The sequence below is a fragment of the Cervus canadensis genome, chromosome 23, assembly GCF_019320065.1.
Source record: "Cervus canadensis isolate Bull #8, Minnesota chromosome 23, ASM1932006v1, whole genome shotgun sequence".
NCBI lineage: Eukaryota > Metazoa > Chordata > Mammalia > Artiodactyla > Cervidae > Cervus > Cervus canadensis.
The window spans coordinates 38,125,468-38,148,306 of NC_057408.1; the positions used below are offsets into that span (position 1 = coordinate 38,125,468).

Here is a 22,839-nt window from a genome sequence, read left to right on the forward strand (position 1 = left end):
TCTTTTCTCTCACTTGCCACATGCAATCCATCAGCAAGCCTTCTGCTATCTTTAAAACATACCTTCAGTCATCACTTCTGTCTACTGTGACCATTACCTTTCTAATCCATCCCCATAATACTTCACTTAAACTACTACAACTACTGTAAGCTTCTTAACTAGTCTTGCTTCTGTGCGTGCCTCCTCCTAATCCTTTCAAAGTGGCCAGTGAAACTTCTAACAATGCATCTTATGACATTTAATTCTCCTGCTTTAAATATACTTGATTGATTTCCCACTGGGCCAATAATGAATCTTTTTTATTTTTGGCTGCACTAGGTCTTTATTGTGGCGGGCCAGCATGGACTTCTCTAGTTGTGGTGCACCAGTTTAGTTGCCCTACGGCATGTGGGATCTTAGTTCCTTGACCAGGGACTGAACTCTTGTTCCCTGTATTAGAAGTTAGATTCTTATCCACTGGACTACCAGGAAAGTCTCACATTGGTCTTCTTTCTAACCCTTAAACATGCCAAGAACTCATGCCTTTGTGCTGTGTCTATCATTCCCCTTCTTAGCTGTTGATGTGATTGACTTCTTTGCATCCTTCAGGTGTCATGATAAATGTTACCTACTCAGAGAGATCTTCCCTGAATCTCCAATTCCCTCCACTGTTCCATTGTTTTCTATCATAGTACCATTCCCCCCTGCCCACTGCCTCTTCTAGCACTCACTAATTAGCACTCAAGTGCTAATTATTTATTTATTTGCTTATTATCTATTTTTCCTTAGACAATTTTAAGTTCCATTTGATGACGGCCATATATATACTTCAGTCTTGTGGACTACCTTAACCTTAGAGCCTACCAGAGAGATTGTGAAAGTCATTCAGTCTTGTCCAACTCTGTGAGCCCATGGACTATAGCCTGCCAGGCTCCTCTGTCAATGGAGTTCTCAAGGCCAGAATACTGGAGTGGGTAGCCATTCCCTTCTCCAGGGGATCTTCCCAACTCAGGGATCAAACCAGGTCTCCCGCCTTGTAGGTGGATTCTTTACCATCTGAGCCACCAGGGAAGCCAGAGAGATTAGCACCAGTAAATGTTTTTTGAATGAAAGTATAATTTTATAGATGGGTGAAGGAAGGATTGTTTAGGCTTTGAATCCTTATTTTATGATTATAGATTACCTGTTCGCACTATAACATTTTGCTGATGAATAAGTAGTCCTGCATGACTATTTGTGATGGATAATAAAATGCAAGGTTTTCCAGATTTTTTTAAACATCCTACACAAACTGACCCTGATGTTGAGAGAAATTTTACTTTCATAATGTTGATTTATGTTTCAAAATTTGCATTATCCTTCATTACAATATAATTTTCTGATACAACACTTTCTGACTTCCTCTCCCTATAAATAACATGGAGAACCCTAGGCCAAGGGCTGAGGGATTGGTGTTCAGATATGGGGGTGAAGAGTCACTTTTTGGAGAAAGATGTTCTGCCCAGAAGCAATTCTGAAGAAAGTGTCTTGGGGGGAATGCCAATTAAACTCCAAGCAGCCTGTTCAATGAATAATTTAGCTGAAGGAACTGGAAAGAACTTCTGGAGATGTTAAAAGTAGAGGAGAGAAATGTATCCAGAGTGAGTTACTGAAGCAGATTTTAGATTTTTCAAGTGTTTATGCTCTTAGGTAGAAAAGATATGGTAAAAGATGTTGACTGAGCCTGCTGGTTAATGAGCACAGATCCAGAACAGAGCACACTGGAGACCAGAGAATCCACAGAGCTTTGAGAAGCGTGGCCCTCAAAGTCCTAGGACCCTCACTTCCTTTAGTCTAATGTGAATATTCTCTTGTTTACATCTTCCTTCGAAAAAGAATGTCTTATATGATATCTTTCAATTTTGTAAGTTTTTTTCGTTTTGCTTGTATACCAAATCTAGTTGATGTAACTAGGCGTTATACATATTTGTTTGTATTCTGTGGATATGTCTCAAATTTGTGATTTCCATACGGGGGAGTGTATTTATAATGATAAATAGAATGAACATGTGTATGTGGTCAGGCCCTGTGATTTCCTCAACTGGGGCCCAACTTTACACAAACAACCTCCAGCAAAAGGTAACTGGAATGGCCAAGGATTATGCCTACCGACTTCTTCCTTCCTTCTCTTCCTCTCATTTTCCTTTATTAACTAGCTCAGCATGTATTTATTAAGCACTTACTGTGTGCAACCTGCTTCTCAGGTTGACTGTGTGTGAGGCTTCTCAGGTGACTGAAGCTAAGTCGCTTCAGTCGTGTTTTACTCTTTGCAACTCTATGGAGGACTATAGTCCTCCAGGCTCCTCTGTCCATGATATTCTCTGGGCAAGAATACTGGACTGGGTTGCCATGCCCTCCTCCAGGGGATCTTCCCAACCCAGGGATCGAACTCACATCTCTTATGTCATCTGCTTTGGTGGGTGGGTTTTTACCACTAGTGCCACCGATTCAGTAGTAAAGAATGCCTGCCGATGCAGGAGATGCAGGAGACACAGGTTCGATCCCTGGATTAGGAAAATCTCCTGGAGGAAGAAATGGCAACCCACTCCAAAATTCTTGCTTGGGATATCCCATGGACAGAGGAGCCTGGACAGCTACAGTCCATGGGGTCACAAAGAGCCAGACACAATGAGAACTGAGCACACACACATATTCATTGTTCTGGAGTTACTTGGAAAACAAGAACATACGAACTCTCAAGAGTCTTCCAATCAAAATTCAATTTGTACAATGGGATATCTGTTGTTATTTGCTAAGCCGCGTCCGACTCTTTTGCAACCCCAGGGACTGTAGCCCACCAGGCTCCTCTATTCATATAGTACAAGGGCAGTGCAAGTTATGATCTAAATAACTTCTAAACTATAGGTGCCAGTCATCCTTTGCTGGATCATAAAATAAATTTATTGAGTTAGGAAAATTCTTTACCAAATTTAAAAAATAGAAAAAGGGCAAATAGTGTGTCTTACATGTAATAAGTACTTAATAAAATTTTTGGAGGAGAGATGTAAATATGCACTCTATGCCAAAGGAAAAATCTATGTCTTACTATGAGACAAGGTTAAAACAAAAAATGTTCGAAAGACACCAACCAGAGGAGTTTAGAGAAGCAGATGACTTGAGTAAGTCAAAGAAGGAAGTCTTTCTGGTTCTGAAAGTACTTGAATGAGGCTTAGAGGAGTTGGGATATCTTTTCAAATGAAAGAGCTACCAAAAAGAATTCTGAAATTGTGAATTAAGCTATATCCATAAGTGAAAGTAAACTCTATAGAACCAGCTTAATCTTGAATGAATGACCACTCTATGACCAACTATACTTCCAGAATCTCCTAGGAAACCTATGACCAATATACTAGAAAACCTGCCTCTCTCCTCTTGGAATCATCCTCTTGTCTCTGATCTCACCAGGGAAACTTTGAAGAGCATTGTTCTTGTGAGTTATACTCCATTTAGAAGGGTGACTGAAAATATTCTCAGTCCAGTTGTTCGTCCCAAATATTATGTACTTCAGATATTGGAAATATTTTTTAAAATGTGAAAAGCCTAAAGATAAGTTCCCAATTCAATAAACTGAAAGTGATCCTCTCCTGATACTAAATCCACATGTGACTTCTACTGGCTTGTGGCTCCTCTGAGCTCTACTGGGCTAATATTTATTGGGCAAACAAATTCAAGGACTCAGGACCACTGATATATGTTAGCGTTATTTTTCGATTCAAAAGAAGGGAATAAAAAGAATAAAAGCAGTCAGGGTAGCCTCTAGAGAAGGGGAGCTGTTGTTGCAGGCATCTTGCAAGTTAATGGGAATTCTCCCGGGACTCTAGAGCCACCCAGAGAGGGGAGAGAGGAGACGAGGAGGGGTGGTGGTGGATGAAAACTCTTCCTTTGCAGCTGGCCCTCTCCCTCATTTGTTGCTCCAATAAGCAGTAATTAGGTCCTGAGCTAATGGTGTCAGCTGATTTGCTGTTTTTAGGCTAGACCCAGAGGAATCTCCATGGAAACCCTGCTGGAGTCGTCCCCCCACCTGGATGCTGAGTGCTCCTTTCCGCCACCTGGCTGCCGCCCGGCCCGCTGCTACCTCCTCCCGCCTCTAACCTGCAGCCTGCAACATGCGCACTGCCCCCGGGATCCCTAAATGGGACAATTCTGCCCGTGACGTCAGCGCCCAGCCGTCTCCACAGAAACTTTTGTCCCACTGGCCAATCAGAGAGCTTGGAAGGGGCCGGGGAAGCGGGGCGGGAGGGGGGCGGAGGAGAGGGGAGTGGGAGGGGTGGGGGGTGAGGGGAGAGGCGAGAGGTTTAGTGTGTGGAGCTGCTCGCGCTCCGCCCGGGCTGTCAGTCCCGGCTCCAGCCGCCGCCGCGAGACCTTCCCGGAGACGCGCGCACACACAGCGCACCCCCTGCACACCCTCGCTCCCCGGCTCACACACACGCGCACACTCAGCCTGGCGGAGCAGGAGCCACTGACCGTTCTGCAAGTGCCGGGACCAGCCGCGGCGCAGTGGGGACAAACACCCCGCATTCCTCCCAGTCGGGGCTTTCGTCTTGGAGACGGCGACGAGGGGGCGAAGGTGGGCTAGGACACGGACCCGGCGCCGGGCACTGGTCGGACCGCCTTGCTGGCAGAGCCGCCTCCCGGGACGGGCGCGGGCCTCCGCAGAGAGTAGAATAAAGAGGAGCGGCCGCGATCGCAGCGCGAGGAGGATGGGAACTCCCCTATTTCCAGCTCTGTAACAAATGGATGGAAATCCTGAATGGAGGAACCGCTGATCTCATTTGCTTGAGAAATCGTCCGGAGGAACTCATATTTGGCTACTCTGAGCAGAGGAGGGGGTGTCCATGACGTGGCAGGGGGAAAATAGACATCCGAAACCTCCCGTGTGAACTGCAAACTGTAACCAAGCAAGGGGAAAATGATAGCTCGCTATATTCTAATTTCATGCAGAGGGTTTGAAGCATCTGTATCATAAACTTACTTCTATGCCTTGTACCCAGTTCATTAGAGACCAGAGGAGTCCTGTCTGGGGGCCCCATCATTATCCGGGAGACCCGCCGCCAGCGGCCTGCCTTCGTTTACCCACTTCCCCCTGGAGCGGATATCTGTTCAGGGTACCACGGGCTATCCTAGAGAACTCCGGCCAAATCTCCGTGGATGCTTTGCTAATTCTGGGACTTAACTCCCGGAACCTACCTACGGGACTGGAATTTAGCCTAAATGCATCTGAAGAAATGACATTTTAAGCCGCTTTAAAAATACCTTAAGAAATTTCCTGTGTAGCAGGATTTGATGGGCTTAACAACATGACAGGTAAGAACTTTCTCTCTTTCTAGTCCCTGAACGCCCCATACAGGGAAGGCCGAAGCGGAACGGGACCCTGGAGGAAGGAGAGCCCGGGTAGCCGGGTGCCCTTCGGGCTCTCAGGCTCCCGGCCGGGCAGCTGCTTTCAAGAGAGGCGCAGCCCTCGCTCCTGGACGGTGGTGGGGCCGGAGGCCGGGAAGCTTCGGGCGCGCGCGCGCGCGGGGAGGCGGCGCTGCGCTCCACCTGCCTGCCCCGGACGCAGCCCCGGGCAAGGCGTCGAGGGACCACCCCAAGTCAATATTGGGATTTTTAATAAACCAAGGAATGGGATTTTAATTATTCAAAACCCAGCTCCTCCGGGCCAGAGGATGGTCCTACTCCCACAATATTAGAGACCCATCACTAAGAGGAAGAGAACAGCGTCCGGAGACACCCGTCGCAATTACGAATGAAACCAGAGACTTGGTAGCACAGGGCATTGATCGCTGGTGCCCAGCCGGACCCTCCTCCCGCTCGCCCCATCCCTCCCGCGCTTCTCCCCGACCCGAGGCAGGCTCTGGCGGCGGCCGGGACCTCGCGTCCCCTACATCGTGGCGGGGGGCTGCATTTTTCATGAGCCCGGGGTGAACAGGTGCGAAGTGCGCTGGGAGCCTCCGGCCGGCAGCCGGGCGCGCGGAACATGGAGAGCGAGCGCGATGTGTACCGCCAGTTCCAGGACTGGTGCCTCAGGACTTATGGGGACTCGGGCAAGACCAAGACGGTGACCCGTAAAAAATACGAGCGCATCGTCCAGCTCCTCAACGGCTGCGAGTCGAGCTCCACGGACAACGCCAAATTTAAATTCTGGGTCAAATCGAAGGGTTTCCAGCTGGGCCAGCCGGACGAGGTCCGCGGGGGCGGCGGCGGCGCCAAGCAAGTGCTTTACGTGCCGGTCAAGACCACGGTGAGTGACTCGCCTTCTTCTGTTATTTGCCTGCCGGAGCAGCCCGGCGGGGAAGTGGGTGGTGGGGGGAGATGGGGGGAGCCGTGAGCCACCGTTGGCTCCTTCGCCCCCACCCTTCTCAACCCCCCTCCCCAAGTCGTCCCCATTCGCGTGAGCCAGGCGCGTTTCCCCCAACGTGGAGTCTTTGTGGTCCTGTATTTTAAAGCAGCAGCGCATCTCTCGAGCGCGCAGCCCTCCTCGTCTCCGGAGCTTCCATCCCCGGGTCGGGCGGCATCTCGCGTCCTCGGGCTGGGCCATTGTCCCACGTCCTTCGCTAGGCGCCCGGAGCGTGTCCCGCCTTCGCCACCGCGCATAAAGGCCACGCTGAAACCCCAGCCGCACGCTCTGATAATAGACGATTCTGATCGATAGTCTACGGTGTCTTTTTATTGGCACAAAGCCCGAACGTGGCGCTGGTCGTGGATGTGGGGTTCCCCCCACCCCCCCGGACACTATCAGGTTTTATTGTTAGACCGCCGCCTGGGAGACACCTGGCTGTCCGATCGCCTTAATCACTCCCGGAGATCTTGCCCTGAAGATTTAGATGGTAGATAGGGTCCTGGAGATGCTTCCTCCTGCCCACCCACCCTCCCCTTCCTCACTTGCCGCTTTCACAAATAAAGCCGCAGCTACATGATGAACAACAAAGAGTGATGGGTTTGGGCGCAATCAAGTGGTGTACGTTATTTGTTCCTTATTCTGGGATGGCTGTAGTCTCACGGCCGCAAAGCTGCAAGCCCAGGCGCTGGCGCTGAGAGCTCAGTATCTCAGCCTCCGCAGGCAGAAGAAGCCTGTGAGGTCGGGGAGCGGCGGCAGCGTCAATTTCCGTTTTCAGGAGATGGGAAGTGTGGGCTACAAGTAGGATTGCAGATCACATCCATAAGACCTCTTTCTTCATCATGCTAGGTGGGTAGTCGTCCGGAGTAGGGGTGGGGGAGGGTTATCTGGCACTCGGTACATTTTTGCCTCGCTTTGGCGTTCCTTGAGCATTTGCTTCTTTTCCTCCATCTCTCACTGGCAACTGTTTCCCGTGCAGTATTCCTGGAGGATGCTAGAAAGGAGATGCCTTGAAAGCTACTCTTCTATATCAAACGGAGGTATATTAAATTGGAAATACGTGCATGAAAGGTTTTTCAAAGGATTATATGGAGGATTCTTTTTGGCAAGCAGTTTATGGTTTCTTGAGATTAATTAGGGGTAGTTGTTTGAAGGAAGTATATTTCTTTTGAAATTTATATGGGAAAATGAACTTGGGAATAAAGGTGAAACGGAAACATACGTAAAAGTTCTGCTTTTTTAAAAAATATGCTTCATTGTTTAAAGGTTTCTAGGAGGGCGATCTATAAACGCAGCCTTCGCCTTTCACATGTGGCATTGCTAAAGACAATGGTGAGATTGCTTTATTAATAATGAGCACTAGATGGGCATGGATGAACTTAGGTTTATCTACATCTGGATGAGCCAGAAGTCTGTCATAGAGAATGAGGGGCTTTGATTCATTTATATTGGGAGTAACATTAAGAACCTGATTTTTAAAAATAGTTAGACAAAGTAAATTAGAATTCACAACATATGAATGTATTTTTCTTTGGATGGTACTGAACTAATTGATGAGTAAAATAATGATTTAAGATATATTTATCTGAATATTGCTTAATAAGATTGTGTGTGTGTTATTTTGTAAATTGCTAGCTGGGAGTTTGTTTTTCATTTCTTAAAATGTTTTACTTAGGCACCTCTGTTTATGTGTCAGATTGCTTTACTTGTGTATTTCTCCAATAAGTTTATACTTGCATGGGTTTGGTTACATCTACTGTATGTATATACAGGTGTTCTTTTTTAAAACATTAAATAAAAATTCTAACATAAATTCTGTAATGGTCATAGAGGCACTAAGATAAACATGGATGCCAGTAATTCAAACCGGCATTCACATTCTTGGGTACCACATTTTCATTGAAAAATTAATGCAGAGTTGTTAAGAAATTGCTGCTAAGATATCTAATATAGATTAACAGCTCCAGGATTAATAATAAAGTAACATGTATTTCTCTTTTCAGTAAAGATTCCATATAGTTAAGGGAGAAAATGTAATCCTTCAGGTGATGTTCTTGCATAATGGTTTCCTGTGTAGTATTTAAGAGCACTGATTTTCATTCATACCTGTTTTGAAATTTTGAAGAGGTTTTTAATTCATGAACTTTCCTATTGCTCTTTATGAAATTTTTATGCTGCTCCTGACATAGAATTATAGGCTCCTCCTTCTCTGAGAGACAGCCAATCATCATTTCATTGACTTAAAAAATAAAAGATCCCTTTTATCATGTGTTTCCCCACATCTCAGAGTATTTCTTCCTTAAACCTATGATGGTTTTTCTTTATGATAGCAGGGGTGCAGTCATCAGAAAGACCAAAAAAAAAAAAAGTGATTTTTTTTTTTTTTTTTTTGCATCCAAAAGCATTTATTGGTTGAAAGAGAGTAATGTATTTGAATGGTATTTTCAAGTAGACTGAGAATCATTCTAGGATTCTGAGGTTTGAAGGTTGGTGACTGGCTTTGCTGTCACTGAGAGCGATTCATTCCTGGTGTTGCAGTCACCCACTGCTGCTGGTAATTAGGCATCATTACTACTGCAAAAAGGGAAAGAGAGAAGGGGAGAGGACAGGCTGGGGCTAATTAACTCCTTGTGTTTAATGAAAGAAAGGGAGACTGATAGCAACTGGGAGGTCAGACTAGAACCGAGCAGACACACCATGCAGGCTTAATTGAAACAGGACTATCTTTCATTCTAAAAGAAGCTTGGTCCTACCTCTTGTTTTTCCAAAAGAGCAGATGTATTTATAGCTTCCTCAAATACTTTCCCCTTGAAGCCTCAAGGTAACTGATGATAAAATCAAGCAAGTGACAACTGACTTAAAAATGTAGAATATTGGAGAAGATAAGCATGCCCTTTACTATTTGTACTGGCCATGCCTGAAACCGAGGGGACATATCTGTCACTGTTTAGATTACTGTGTGGCTGAGCAGATACTGTTTGGTCACCAAGCAACAACATCCTGCGACTCAGCCATTTTAGGTCTGGAGTGGGACTGTGTGTGTGTGCGCACGTGTGCATGTATACACACACATATGTGCTTTGCTGAGCATGGGATCTAAGTTCTTTTTCATACTACCACTGTTACTTTTCTATGTTCTTTCCTTAAAGGTGTCAGAAATTTAGAAGTATGAAATTATGGATAACTTCAAACAGTTCTAAAAAAGATACAGGAAATGCCTGACATTGATTCAGAAACAATGTTTAATCAGTGACCATTTAAAATTAGCCTCACTATGGTTACTCTGTTTTACATCTCTGATAGTTCTAGCTTAGTCTGTTGTCAGAAGCTTTACATCCTGACTGACACTTTGGTTTCTGGCAGCAATTAGTTAAAACATCACACTTACAAATGTAAACACATTTTACCGCTTCATATTAGGAAAGGTAAATTTAGAAAAGAATCAGAAATTTCATTACATTTCACTAGTAATATTATTCATGCATTATTGTTTATTTTTTAAAAGTCTACTGCATTCTATAAGTCATTAGGAAATTCAGTAAACTTACATTTCTATTTGTCTTTCAGTCTTAACCAAACAAGGTAATGAATATCCAAACTATAAAATCAAATAATGTGAGCAATGCTTTTCTTTCCCTGTATTTGTAGGAACAGACATTTTGGCCCTTTTTTTTTTTTTTTAAACCATTTACGTATATTTTTTCCCTTTATTTATTCCACGAGGAAACATAAAATGAATTTTTTATCCAGAAAAGAAAATACACTATCTCTAGTTATGTCATTTAAAAATGATAATTTATTCAGTTCTCAATCTGTAGCCTCAGATTTCATATTTTCTCACTGTGTATACTACTAATTGATTATTGTACAGTGATTAGAATGAATATTCATGGACTGGTTCATAAGCAGTTACTGTTTTTTAGTTCTCTGATTGTAGTTTTGGTTATTTTTTTTAATACCACATCAGAGTGAAGAAAATAATACATAAGGAGTCTGTGTACATTTCCACTTGGCCTAAGTCCGTGACTGAGGCTCACATCATGTATATTGGGCCTTGATCTGTAATTTGCTGTAGGAATTCTAGAAAACAAAGCTGAGGGATATGCCAGCTATACAGAATGATACTTTGTATCTCTGACAGAGAATGAATCAAAGCAGTAGTCAGGGAGACACCCAAATTTTGCTTATCTCTTAATACTTCGGCAGTGGGAATTCCTACTGATGACTGATGCATTTTCCCCCCTTCATCTAAATATTTTGGGACACACTATACCGTAGATCTTTGTGGGGGTTAAAGAGATCCCAAGTATGAGTTTCAGCATTGTGGTTTATAAGCTGACTTCACTGGCACTTAAGAGTTGTTGGGAGGAATCAGTCATCCATGGCAAGTCCAAGTCCCTAGCACAGCACCTCCTTTAGGTTCTCAGGAAATAGTGGGCGTCTTTACTAGAGGCCAGGCTTTCCTGGTGGCTCAGAAGGTAAATCGTCTGCCTGCAATGCGGGAGACCTGGGTTCAATCCCTTGGTTGGGAAGATCCTCTGGAGAAGGAAATAGCAACCCACTCCAGTACTCTTGCTTGGAAAATTCCTTGGACAGAGGAGCCTGGTAGGCTACAGTCCAGGGGTCACAAAGAGTTGGACACAACTGAGTGACTTCACTTTCCTTTCCTTTTACTAGAGGCCAGTTGGCCATGAGGATTAAGAGACAAAAGACTTGTTGAGTTAACACCCCTGAATTTTAGAAGGAAATCAAACCCTCTTAGTACATGAGGACTAGTTGTTCAGTCACAAATTTGTGTCTGACTCTTTGTGACCCCATAGACTGCAGCCTGCCAGGCTCCTCTCTCCATGGGATTTTCCAGGCAAGAGTAGTGGAGTGTGTTGTCATTTCCTTCTCCGGGGAATCTTCCTGACCCAGGAATCAAACCCACATCCCCTGTATTACAGGCAGATTCATTACCACTGGGTAACCTGGGGAGCCCACATGAGGACTATCCCACATTTGTTTCTGAAGATACCAGTCCTTAACTTTTCTGTTAGTGCTTCTTAGTTGTGTTACTAGTGACTATGGTGAAGGTCAGGGATAAGACCCAGCACATATGTATTCCCTCTAGAAACCTTCTGAGCAACAATTCTGAGATTCCACTTGTCAAGAGTTTAAACTCTGGCCTTTCTATATAGGATAGAGAAAAGATGAGGAAGCAAATACAGGGAAGTGGCAGCAGAATTTCCAAAAGTTTCGATCTCCATGTCAAGATCATAAAGACCTCTCAATAACAGCTGTTGTATTTGCCAAGATTTTTTATATCTAACTAGGAAAAATTAAAGTGAATCCATTGTGTTTTAGCTTATGCTCATTTTCATAGTCCTAGGATAGCAATATAAACTTCATGGACAGCATGGATGGCAGGAGACATGGTATAGTGGGCAGGGTAAGGATTTTAGAGCAAGATTTAAATCCTGGATTTGACATTTACTGGAGTTGTGAGAACGTTTCTTATTTAAAGACACAGTTTCCTCTTTGTTTCTCTTTGAGGATTTCCTAATTTGCATTCAAAACTTTGCCTAGTTTTAGTTTTGGATGAGAATACTCATACTTCATAAGCATATAGTATATACAGCATATGCTTGACACATGAACACATGATAGATGCTACAAAAATAGAAGCTAATCTAAGTATTAACAAGGCAAGAACACCATGATATAATTTTAATTATGTGTTATGAACTCAAAATCACAGTGTAATAAGGAGTTAAAATACAAGATACATATATGCATTAATGTATTTTATTGCATCTTTTTTCTTACTACATTTTTAGAAAATAAAAAATGACTTTGTTTTCTTAAAAGTGATACACTCATTACTCAAAACTCTAAGTGAGAAGGAAAAAATTGCCAAAAATTCATGCTAAGTCTCTTGCCTAGATATATCCATTGACTACTTATGAGTATCATTACAGACATCCATCTAAACAAGTATCCCAAAAGAAGATTAGAGATAATGGTTGATGGTCATACTGTATATGGAGAAGCAGAAGTGATTTTCTAAAACTGGGATGATAAGTATATGCTAATTTAAGAAGAATAAAATATAATATTATCAAAATGTCACAAAAATACACGAAATTCAAAAATTTTCTAATAGATAAAGGTTTATTCACAGAAGTGTGTATTCTTAAAATTGACAGAAAAGATTAAAATATTGACAGTGAATTATATTTATTTTTTCAACTACAATTTCAGTTTTATACCATATAATTGACTTTCTCCAGTGGAAGATAAGGAACAAATCTTTTTGCATTTTTAACCTTCTTGTTACTGTTATCCCTGTTTATAATACATTACATTTATTCTATTACAAATTTATATATTTTGTTGTATTATATAAATATCATTGCTTTTATTGTCAAGGTTCTTTATGTTATAGTGTGTAATTTCCTTCTTACAATTATTGTCCCTTTGTTATGTTTAAATGCATATCATCCATTCTTTTACCTGGTTTTCTTTACCTCTAAATTATCTGACTTGATTCATCAGTTGATTAGTTGTAATTCCTGATCATCATTTTTTCCCCTAAAGAAGGGCTCCTATTTTCTATTCTTTGGGGTTTATATGCAACTGAAAAATATTTGTCCTTTTCCTTTATACCTAAAGGGCAGTTTAGCTAGGTATAATTTCTTTGTTTTCACTCTTTCCACCAGAATATTGTAGATAATTGTGTTAGCACTATTAAAATTCAGTGGCAAACTTGTTTTTTCCCCAAATTTCATGGATTTCTTTATTAGGTATCCTTAAATTTAAATAATTTGAATAAGACACATTTCGAATTCCTTTTCTCACTCTCTCTTTCTCTTGAGTAGTAGTACCCCCATCCATGGCTTCAGTTGTGTGTCTGTTTTGAGGACCTAATACACTTCTGCTGGAGTTCAGATCTGTGCTTTGGGTTTTCCACTAGATGTTTTCCATCAAAATATTCCAAGGCACTTAAAATTAAATTCAAAAATTTTTCTTCTCTCCATTCCCCATACTAGGTCCTCCAAGCTAACCTCTTAAAAAAATATTCTTTAAAATTTTTCTTTCTCCAGGGGTGGCAATACAGTTTGCTCACCTTTCCAAGCCAAAAGTCTGTGTGATATGATTGATTTTCCCCCTTTCTTCTCTCCTTATGGTCAATACTTGATAGAATACTGTTGATTCTATCAGCTTAATATCACTTGAACCGACTGACCATATTCTTACAACACCATACCATGAGGTATGTCTATTGCTTGATAATTTGTTTTTGTTTTGCAAAATTTGTTTTGATGGAAGGGAGGGCATCATGTGTAACATATCTTTGACAGTAATTAATGGGATAAATGAAAATCGCTTCCCAGCCCCATAACACAATGGAATCTTCTTATTTAAACACTACACACCAACTAGTTATAACCAGATTTGGGGTCTATTTTTAAAATTTTATATATTTAAATTGTGGTTAAAAAAACATAAGTGGAAAAGTGATATACTTTTCCATCTTAAACATATGTAAGTGTGTGGTACAACAGTATTAAGCATATATATTTTGTTGTACAACAGATCTCTAGAATGTTTTCATCTTGCAAAACTGAAACTCTGTAACTAATAAAGAACTCCCTCTTTCCCCTTCCCTCCAGCCCCTGGAAACCACCATTCTACTTTCTGATTTTGTGAATCTGACTACTTTTGATACCTCATATAATTGCATGCATGCTTGCCCTGTCATGACTGACTCTTTGCTACCCCATGGACTGTAGCCTGCCAGACTCCTGTCCATGGGTTCTCCCAGGAGTGAGTTGCCATTTCCTCCTCTAGGGGATCTTCCCAACCTGGGGATTAAACTGGAACCTCCTGCATTGCCGACTCAACGGGCATGAGTTTGAGTAAACTCCAGGAGTTGGTGATGGGCAGGGAGGCCTGGCGTGCTTCAGTCCATGGGGTCACAATGAGTTGGACACGACTGAGCAACTGAACTGAACTTCTGCATTGCAGGCAGATTCTTTACCTTTTGAGCCATTGGGGAAGCCCCCCTCTCCCCACAGTATAAGTGGAATTAGACAGTATTTGTCTTTTTGTGATTGATTGTCTCACTTAGCATAATACCCTCAAAATTCATCCATGTTAAATTGTGTCACAGGATTTCCTTACTTTTAATGGCTGAATAATATACTTTTTTATGTGTTTACCATATTTTGTTTATTCATCTGTTGATAAGCATTTGAATTGCTTCCACCTTTGGGCTTCCCGGATATCTAGGTTGGTAAAGAATCCACCTGCAATGCAGGAGACTCCGGTTCAATTCCTGGGTTGGGAAGATCCCCTGGAGAAGGGATAATCTGCCCACTCCAGTATTCTTGGGCTTCCCTTGTGGCTCAGCTGAGAAAGAATCTGCCTGCAATGCGGGAGACCTGGGTTTGATCACTGGGTTGGGGAGATCCCCTGGAAAAGGGAAAGGCTACCCACTCTAGTATTTTGGGCTGGAGAATTTCATGGACTGTATAGTCCACGGGGTGGCAAAGAGTCAACAAGACTGAGTGACTTTCACTTTCACTTTTGGCTGTTAGAAATAGTGCTGCTGTGAAGGGTGTCCCTTCAGAACTCTGCTTTTAATTCTTTTGGATGTATAGGCTGTGAAACTGGTGACTTTGCTTGTCATCTAGAGTTCTTTAATGAGCACATTGCTTCTTTAGGCAATAGAAAGTTTTGAATGTAACACAATTAATAAAAATGCCTTGCATTTATCAACTTATTAATATATATTGGTTAAGGATTGAGATAATAACTTTAAACAAAATGTCCCCTTTAACATTTACAATAATCCTATCAGAACATTTTTTATTACATACTTGATAAAATTGTGGTTTAAATTAAGATAACTTTCTAAAGTCACATAGCTTCTAAGTGTTAGAGTTGGGACAAGAAACTATTTCAGTTGGATTCCAAAGTCCTTGCTTTGGTTTCCAAACTTGTAAAATAATGCACTCAAGTGATTAAAGCAAATTGAATATTCCCCCAACATGTGTATCTTTATAAATTACATATAGTTCTGTATCAGTACTTAATACATAGCACATATTCAAAAATGTAAATATATAGGACGGTTACTTATTTCAATTCAGTTGCTCACTTGTATCCAACTCTTTGCAACACCATGGACTGCACCACACCAGGCTTTCCTGTCCATCACCAACTATTACTAAATGTATAAAAACATAAATTTTAATGTTTTTATTTATCTCAGCAGGTCATCTCATGCATTTCCTGGGGTGTGCACATACCAATTTGGAGAGTTACTCTAATCCATAGGATAATATTCTGTGTGTGTGTGTTTGGTCGCTTAGTTGTGTCTGACTCTTCGTGATCCCCTGGACCATAGCCTGCCAGGCCTCTTTGTCCATGGGATTCTCCAAGCAAAAATACTGGAGCGGGTTGCCATTTCCTTCTCCAGGGGATCTTCCTGACCCAGGAATCGAACCCAGGTCTCCTGCATTGCAGGCAGATGATTTACTGACTGAGCTGTGTTGAAGGCAGAAACTATTGTTGAAGCCTAATATTACCTCACAGTAAATCATTTTAGTTAAGACCTTACACTTCAGCTAAAATACCACCTTCTCTCTTAGAGGGGAGTGCCTCTACACTTAACACAATATTAAAAATAATTTCTTAGCCATAAAAATCCATGACATCCATAAAACAATTGTACTCTTTTGGTATTGTTTTGATGGAAGTGAGATTTTATTTCATCAAAGCAAGTTGAGATGGTACACAGTCAAGAATAGCTGAAGTGCAGGGTACAGTGGAAGATGAAGTTGGAAAAGTAGGTGGGGGCAAAATTACGGGAAGCGTCTACTGCCATGTTGCAAAGTTTGACCTTCCTTCTATAGGGAATGCCAGCTACCAGAAGTGTTTGAGCAAAGATGTTATGATTTAGGTCTTATGGGTAGGGACTTGAGATCTCTCCTTGGTTTATGCTGATTATAAATCAGATGAATAAAGAATAAAAGTTGAATAGTTCCTTTTGCCTCAATATTTGTTTGAAATATTATAGTTACAAATATTACACAGATACTGAAATCAAATTGTCAAGCAGTAAATCAATATAGTTCAATAGCTTGATATTGTGTGATTGAATCATGCTGCACAAACGTCAGACTTTATTAATCCCAATACAGTGTTAAAAATAAGATTGTTTGAAATGTAAGAAAATAAATTTAAAGACACTTAAAAGGACACAACTTAATGACCCAACAACAAGGCATCCCTAAACTATGCAGTTTAGTTTTTCCTGATTTTAAAATTTCTACAGAAAATGATACTCTAAATACTCTTTTGTGTCTTTTACTTTTATTGGATTTTATTGTGAGATTCACCCATGTTGTATGTAGCTGTAGTTAGCGTTCTTTAGAATGAATGTATCAATTCCATTCACCCTGCTGATGATACATTTGACTATTTGACTTCTAACTTGTTTAATGTACTGTGAACATTTGACAAAATGTGGCAATAATTTAAATCTATAAAAATTAAAAATTTTGGAAAGAAAAAGGAATATGGGTGAAATCATCTTGTAATAAAATGTGTTTTTTTCCTTCTGTTTTTAGAGTTGAGGAGAAATAATTTTTGACCTCTTATTACTACATCCACAGCTACAAAGATTTACCAGAGAAATTGTTCTAAAACCCACGGGAGATTTCTATATATTAATAGAACACTTATTCAAGCACAGACCTTTTCAAAGTAATATTTCAAATATTGCTTAGAACATGAAGTTTATACTTTAAGGCAGTATTTTACATCCTACTCCAAGTTGTTTATTCCTCAGACTTGTTTGATTTTAAATCCACGTGCCTGTCTCTGCCACTATGATTCTTCAATCTTTGTGTACTGTGATAGGCAGGATTCTAAGGTGACTCTGAAACGACCCTCACATGTGTCTAATTCCCTTACCTCTGAGTGTGAGTGAAAAGTGTGCATATGATCTCTGATTCCTATGCTTATGTTATACGGCACAGTTAACTGGAAAAGGGGGGCTCTTTTAGGTGGGTCTGACTTAATCACATTAGCCTTTTAAAAGCAGAGAGTTTTTATAGCAGAAATAGCAGGCAGAGAATTTCAAAACCTGAGTTGAATTCATTGTAAGGGAGATTCTCTGTTGCTGAGATGGAGGAGGCCATGTGGTTAGGAGCTGAGAGCATGCTTTGCCAACAGCTAGCAAAACAATGGCGACCTAAGTCCTACAACTACAAGGAATAAATTCTGACCAAAGGAAGCTTTTCCCGGTTGGGCTTCCAAGAAAGAATGTAGCTGTCTTCCACCTTGATTTCAGCTTTATAAGAACCTGAGCAGAAGACCCGTTAAAATATGCTGGACTTTGGAACCATAGAAACTGAGATAATATAAGTTTGTGAAGCTTTAAGCTTTGTAATTATACAGCAAGAGAAAATAATACATAGTTTTTTGGTCTAAATCTTTCAAAAAGCATTTGCTCAGTTAAAACAACTTTTTACAAAGCATATTTGACTAATTGTGGTTTAAGATGCAGCTGGGAATAATTTAAATGGCGTTCTGCTAATGCCTAATGTGTTGCTATTTTAATCGTTTTTTATGCGATGGTCCATAATTTAGTAAAATATATAATTTCTAACAGCTCATTTGAGATAGTTATTGATCACATTAGATATATTTGTGTGTGTGTATATATATATATTGCTTTATTACTATGTACTAATTTGATTTTTCTGTTTTTAATTAAAATATTTTATTTCACTATATTCCATCTATCTTCTTTATAGACTATGAAGTGGCTTACTGTTTTATGGTTTTCAGGGAGGATGGAGATTGAGGAGTGCATGTATTAAAATAGAGCATTATACACATCATTATGTTAATGTATGTTTAAATATTTTTTGACTGCATAGTGACAAATAACAATATGCAGCAATATCATTTATTAGCACTAATCATCCTATAATTTTATTTTTAAATAATTATTTTATTATAATATTATACATTTTAAATGAGACCTGCTTAATATTTGGGGAATTAGCATGTAGAAAATAACAATAACAGGTATATCTTCTTCTGTTAAGATATTAACAGGAATTGGAATCATTTTCCTCTCTCTATGTTGAGAAGAGAAAATCTTTAGTTTGATTATTTTCCCTTTCTGTCTGAGGTTTGTTCAAGAGACTCTTATGTCCCACTCTTCCTAATTTTAATCAAGTGTTCATTTGTGCTAGTTATTCTCAGAGTTACAGATTTTTCAAGTGTTGGGCACTGTTAGGAAACTGGAAGGTTGTGAAGGAGACTCGGAATATAAGTTCAGGAAATGGGAAGCTTCATTTTGGTAATACAAAGGAATGGCTTATCTGACAGTCAGAGAAAGGGTGTTTTGTTGCTAGTTCTTCCTTTTTTAAAGTTATGTGTTTTCAGAAAATATTATTTGAATATTTGGGTCTCATCATTATGTATAAAAAAAGTAGTCGTTGAGATAAGGTTGGACAATATTTTTTAAGTTATCTTTTTTTTCCTTTGGTGGGGTGCCAGAGTGAGGGGGTGCAGAGGCAACACCTCTGGACCCGACTGCAGTTGCCAGATGGCTAGAAGGCTTTAGGGGTTTAATCTAGGAACATGGGGCAAAGATAAGTGGCACATATCTAATGTCTGGCTTGGTCATAATTACGCTATGCTCTAACCAATTGACCTAATTAGATGGGATTTTCAAGACTAGATGGTATTTTGATTGAAAGTATAATAAAAGATCTCATAACAGAGCTTCACTAACTAGTGAATTAATCAAAATTCTCTTCCCAGAGTGTGGATAGTTCATTCAAAGTAGTCTACGCTGTAGTAACCTGTGCCTTGTACACGTGAAATGGAGTTGTGTTTATATTACTGGTTACATTTTCCCACATCTTTTATGTGAGTTTCAATTATTATCATGATTTTGTCATTTAAATATTTCATAACTGATGAACTGAATGCATGAACGTAAATTCAGTGCTTTAGAAAGGCTCAAAATTAGTGTGAATTGCTAAAAAGTACAATTAGGAAAGAATAGAGAAAAAAGAAGAAAACAGGTTTCTGCACAGCCTAGATTACAAGTAAAAACTTACTTTAAAGTAACTGAAACTAGAAGTCACGGACGATGCATTGTCCAGGGCATTATTCACACTTGGAATGTCAATCGGTAGGCCCATGCTTAAAGAAAACATCTTTGTCTTATCACAAGTTTAGCAAATAATTATATGTTAGCATATATTGAATAAATGAAAATTGATATTGACATTTACATGTGATGTATTCACTGTCTTCCAACTTTAAATTTTTAAATTCTTAACTGAATAGCTTTAAGGATAACAAGAGCTTTATGCACTAATATAGATAATAATAATAGGTGGTGTTTTTCCAGCCATGGAAATAATGAGTTAAAGATACACATACTGGCAGTGCTGATAAAATAATATACTGTTATGATGATGAAGAACTTAGTGTTTCCTGATGATGGTTTCCATTCAGGTGAGCCAGATGCCATAACTTGATCATGTGGGTTTATCAAGCCCTCTTTAAACCCACATTTAACAAGCCACCTTTTGGTTATTTGGGTTCCTACATAAATTGACCAAAGAGAGAGGATGCACTGGTCAAACTTTTGCCAATATTGGGAATATTTGAGTTATATTTTTCAGTATAAGTTAAGTGATTTTAGGTTTTATACTATAATATCTGCTGAGTTTTTGGTGGAGTTCAGAAAGTCTATGTGTAACCAATTATGTCTGTACATACACTGATGAGATCTCCAAAAGAACACTAGCAAGCTGATGAGATGGGAAGGGGAACATGGATATCAGGGAGGCAAAGGTGGGTCTGTCACCTGACTCATTTGCAGTTCCCCCTTCTGGGCAGTCATTCTTAGTTTCCAGTTCCCTTGACATCCTTGCTGTTCTCTTCTAGTTAAGTTATTTTCTAAAATATGGTACCTGGCATACTTTATATATAGGGTTATAATCATAGTTTGCCTATAACTTTGAATTGTGCTTTTTTCATTTAAAATCATTATTAAGATTTCCCCAATAGTCTTCATAATTATTTTATGGCTTTATAAATACCTAATCAAGTGTTTCTACCATAATTTTCTTCTTTTTAAAATTTTTATTTGATTTTACTCTCTTGAACATTTAAAAAAAATTTTTATTGAAGTACAGTTGATTTACAATGCTGTGTTTCTAGTGTAGAGCAAAGCAGCAAAATGATTCAATTTCATCTATATCTATATATATACACATATAACTACATACATATATTCCTTTTCAGAGTCTTTTCCATTATATTTTATTACAAGGTATTAAATGTAGTTCCCATCCTTGTTACCATAACTGTCATCCATAATTTTCTTTACTATTTCCATATGATTTATCATTAATTTATTTTTTTGCTTTAAGTTTATTTTCCCACTTAATTATGATACTTGTCTATCCTTCTCAAAAATACGTGTGTGTGTGTGTGTGTGTTTGTATCTTGGAATTGATTTTTTTGGCCCTCAATGAGGAACTTTACTTGAATCTTCTTAGGATCCAAGAACTTTGTAAATCTTATTCCTGTCTTCTAGCTCAGGATATGTCCTGTTTTTGTTTTTTTCTTTTTTGATATGTCCTGTTTTAATGTGCTTACCCATTACTTGAGAATCTTGTTAGAATGGAGATTCTGGGTCAGGCCAGGGCTTATGACTCTTTGTTTCTAAAAAAAAGCTCCATGTGAGTTGCCAGTGCTGGTCAAAAAGGTGTATCTCTTTCATTATGAATCATATGGATGAGTTCTTTCATGAAAAACTAGTGAGAGCCTAAAATACAACTACCTGAGCACTCTGAAAAACAATAAAAGGCAGAATGCGGATGGAAATGGATTAGACGCCAAACAATACGTGGGGTGAGTTTCTCTCTGTTCTTCCCATTCTTTAATCTCCTAGATTTAACTGAAGGCTAGTCTCAGTCATGGAGCTGCTCTGATGCTATATGGTGGCCGTGCTGGCAGAGAGGAACCTAAAACTCTTAGTGGACAACCTTTCTTGTTGGCTAGAGGAGACATGTGGAAAGGGCCCCTGTGGTCCGAGTATCTGTGAAATTCCACTACTACTTTCTCTCTCTCATTTTCCCGATACATGTGTCCTGAAGATGGCTCCAGTCTCATGAATTTATGCAAAATGCAGAAGGATGAAATGCTGAGAGGCACTGATATTTTCAGGCTAGAGGAATCAGAAATAAAGGGATGTTGGAAACAAGAGTGAGGGAAATACCAGACAGTTCTTTGTCAAGCTGTGAATGTGAAGCACATATGCAAACTACCATGACCAAGTCTTTGAGAACTGAAGTGTGATGTAAGCTACAAGTCCCAGATTAATCCCTACACTACCCATATGCAGATTAGACCCAAAGAAACAGAAAAATTTGAAAACTTAATTGATAATGGAATCATTGGTGAGAAGGCAAGCAAAGCTCATGGTCTGAGTCTAATAGGATTTAGTGCATGATATAAATATACAACACTTTCTAGAAGATTTTAGTAGGATCCAGAACCTCACAACATAATAAAAATGTTCAGGATACAGCCTGAAATAAGATAATTTTATATGCAAAATTGCATATAAAAATGATGAAAATTGGACATGTTTTAAGAGGAAAAAACCAACAGATGCCAACTCTGAGTTGAGTCAGATGTTGAAGTTAAGAACTTTCAGCTATTATAACCAATGCTCTATGCAGAAGATGAAAATACTTTTGAAATTAATGGAAAAATAGATATTCTAAGCAGAGGAAGAGTAACTTTAGTTCTTTTAAAAAGAATAAAATGCAAAGATTTGAACTAAAAAATTTAATAAGTGATAAAAATTTACTGGGTGGGATCAAGAATAGAATGCAGATAGCACATGAAGGAGTCAATGAGTTTAAAGATAGATTAGTAGAAATTATCACATCTGAAAAACAGGGTAGAAGAAGATTACAATATAAAAAAATAAATTTTTCTTTTTGCCACTGAAATCATAGAAGAAGAAAAGAAAGAAATTGTTATAGAAGAAAAATATTTGGAAAAATATTGACTAAAAGTTTCCCAGATTTGGTAACAAACCAAGATATGTGGTAAAACCCAAACAAGATAAAATTTAAAAATGTTTTAAAACACATAATGAACCTGCCAGAACAAAACAATCTTGAAAGCAGCCAGAGGTAAACAACACACAATAATTCAGGTGACCACAGAGTTCTCCTCAGAAACAATGGAGGACCCTAACAATAGTACTTTTTTTCTTTTCTTTTTTTTTAAATGTTGAAAGAATTGTATATTGATTGAAGAATACCTGTTCAAGAAAGAAGATGATATAAAGACATTATCTGATGAAGAAAATCTATGAATTATTTTCTACTGGACCTGCTCCTAATTTAATGCCAAAGGAAGCTCTTCAGGTTGAAGAGGAA

General features: G+C 39.6%; 1 protein-coding gene across 5 annotated transcripts in view; it reads left to right on the top strand.

The window, feature by feature from the left end:
- The window catches only part of NOL4 (nucleolar protein 4), a 449,173-nt gene that overhangs the window by 9,775 nt on the left and 416,559 nt on the right, over window positions 1-22,839 (top strand). For 2 of the 5 annotated variants that reach the window (XM_043444307.1, XM_043444302.1), the window contains exon 1: window positions 4,306-6,256. In XM_043444307.1, coding sequence (XP_043300242.1) covers window positions 5,993-6,256 — 264 coding nt within the window. In that variant the 5' untranslated portion in view covers window positions 4,306-5,992. Of the gene's footprint in view, window positions 1-4,305; window positions 6,257-7,085; window positions 7,202-7,337; window positions 7,393-22,839 lie in introns of those variants that run through there. The other 3 variants (XM_043444301.1, XM_043444303.1, XM_043444304.1) reach the window with 3 other exon arrangements.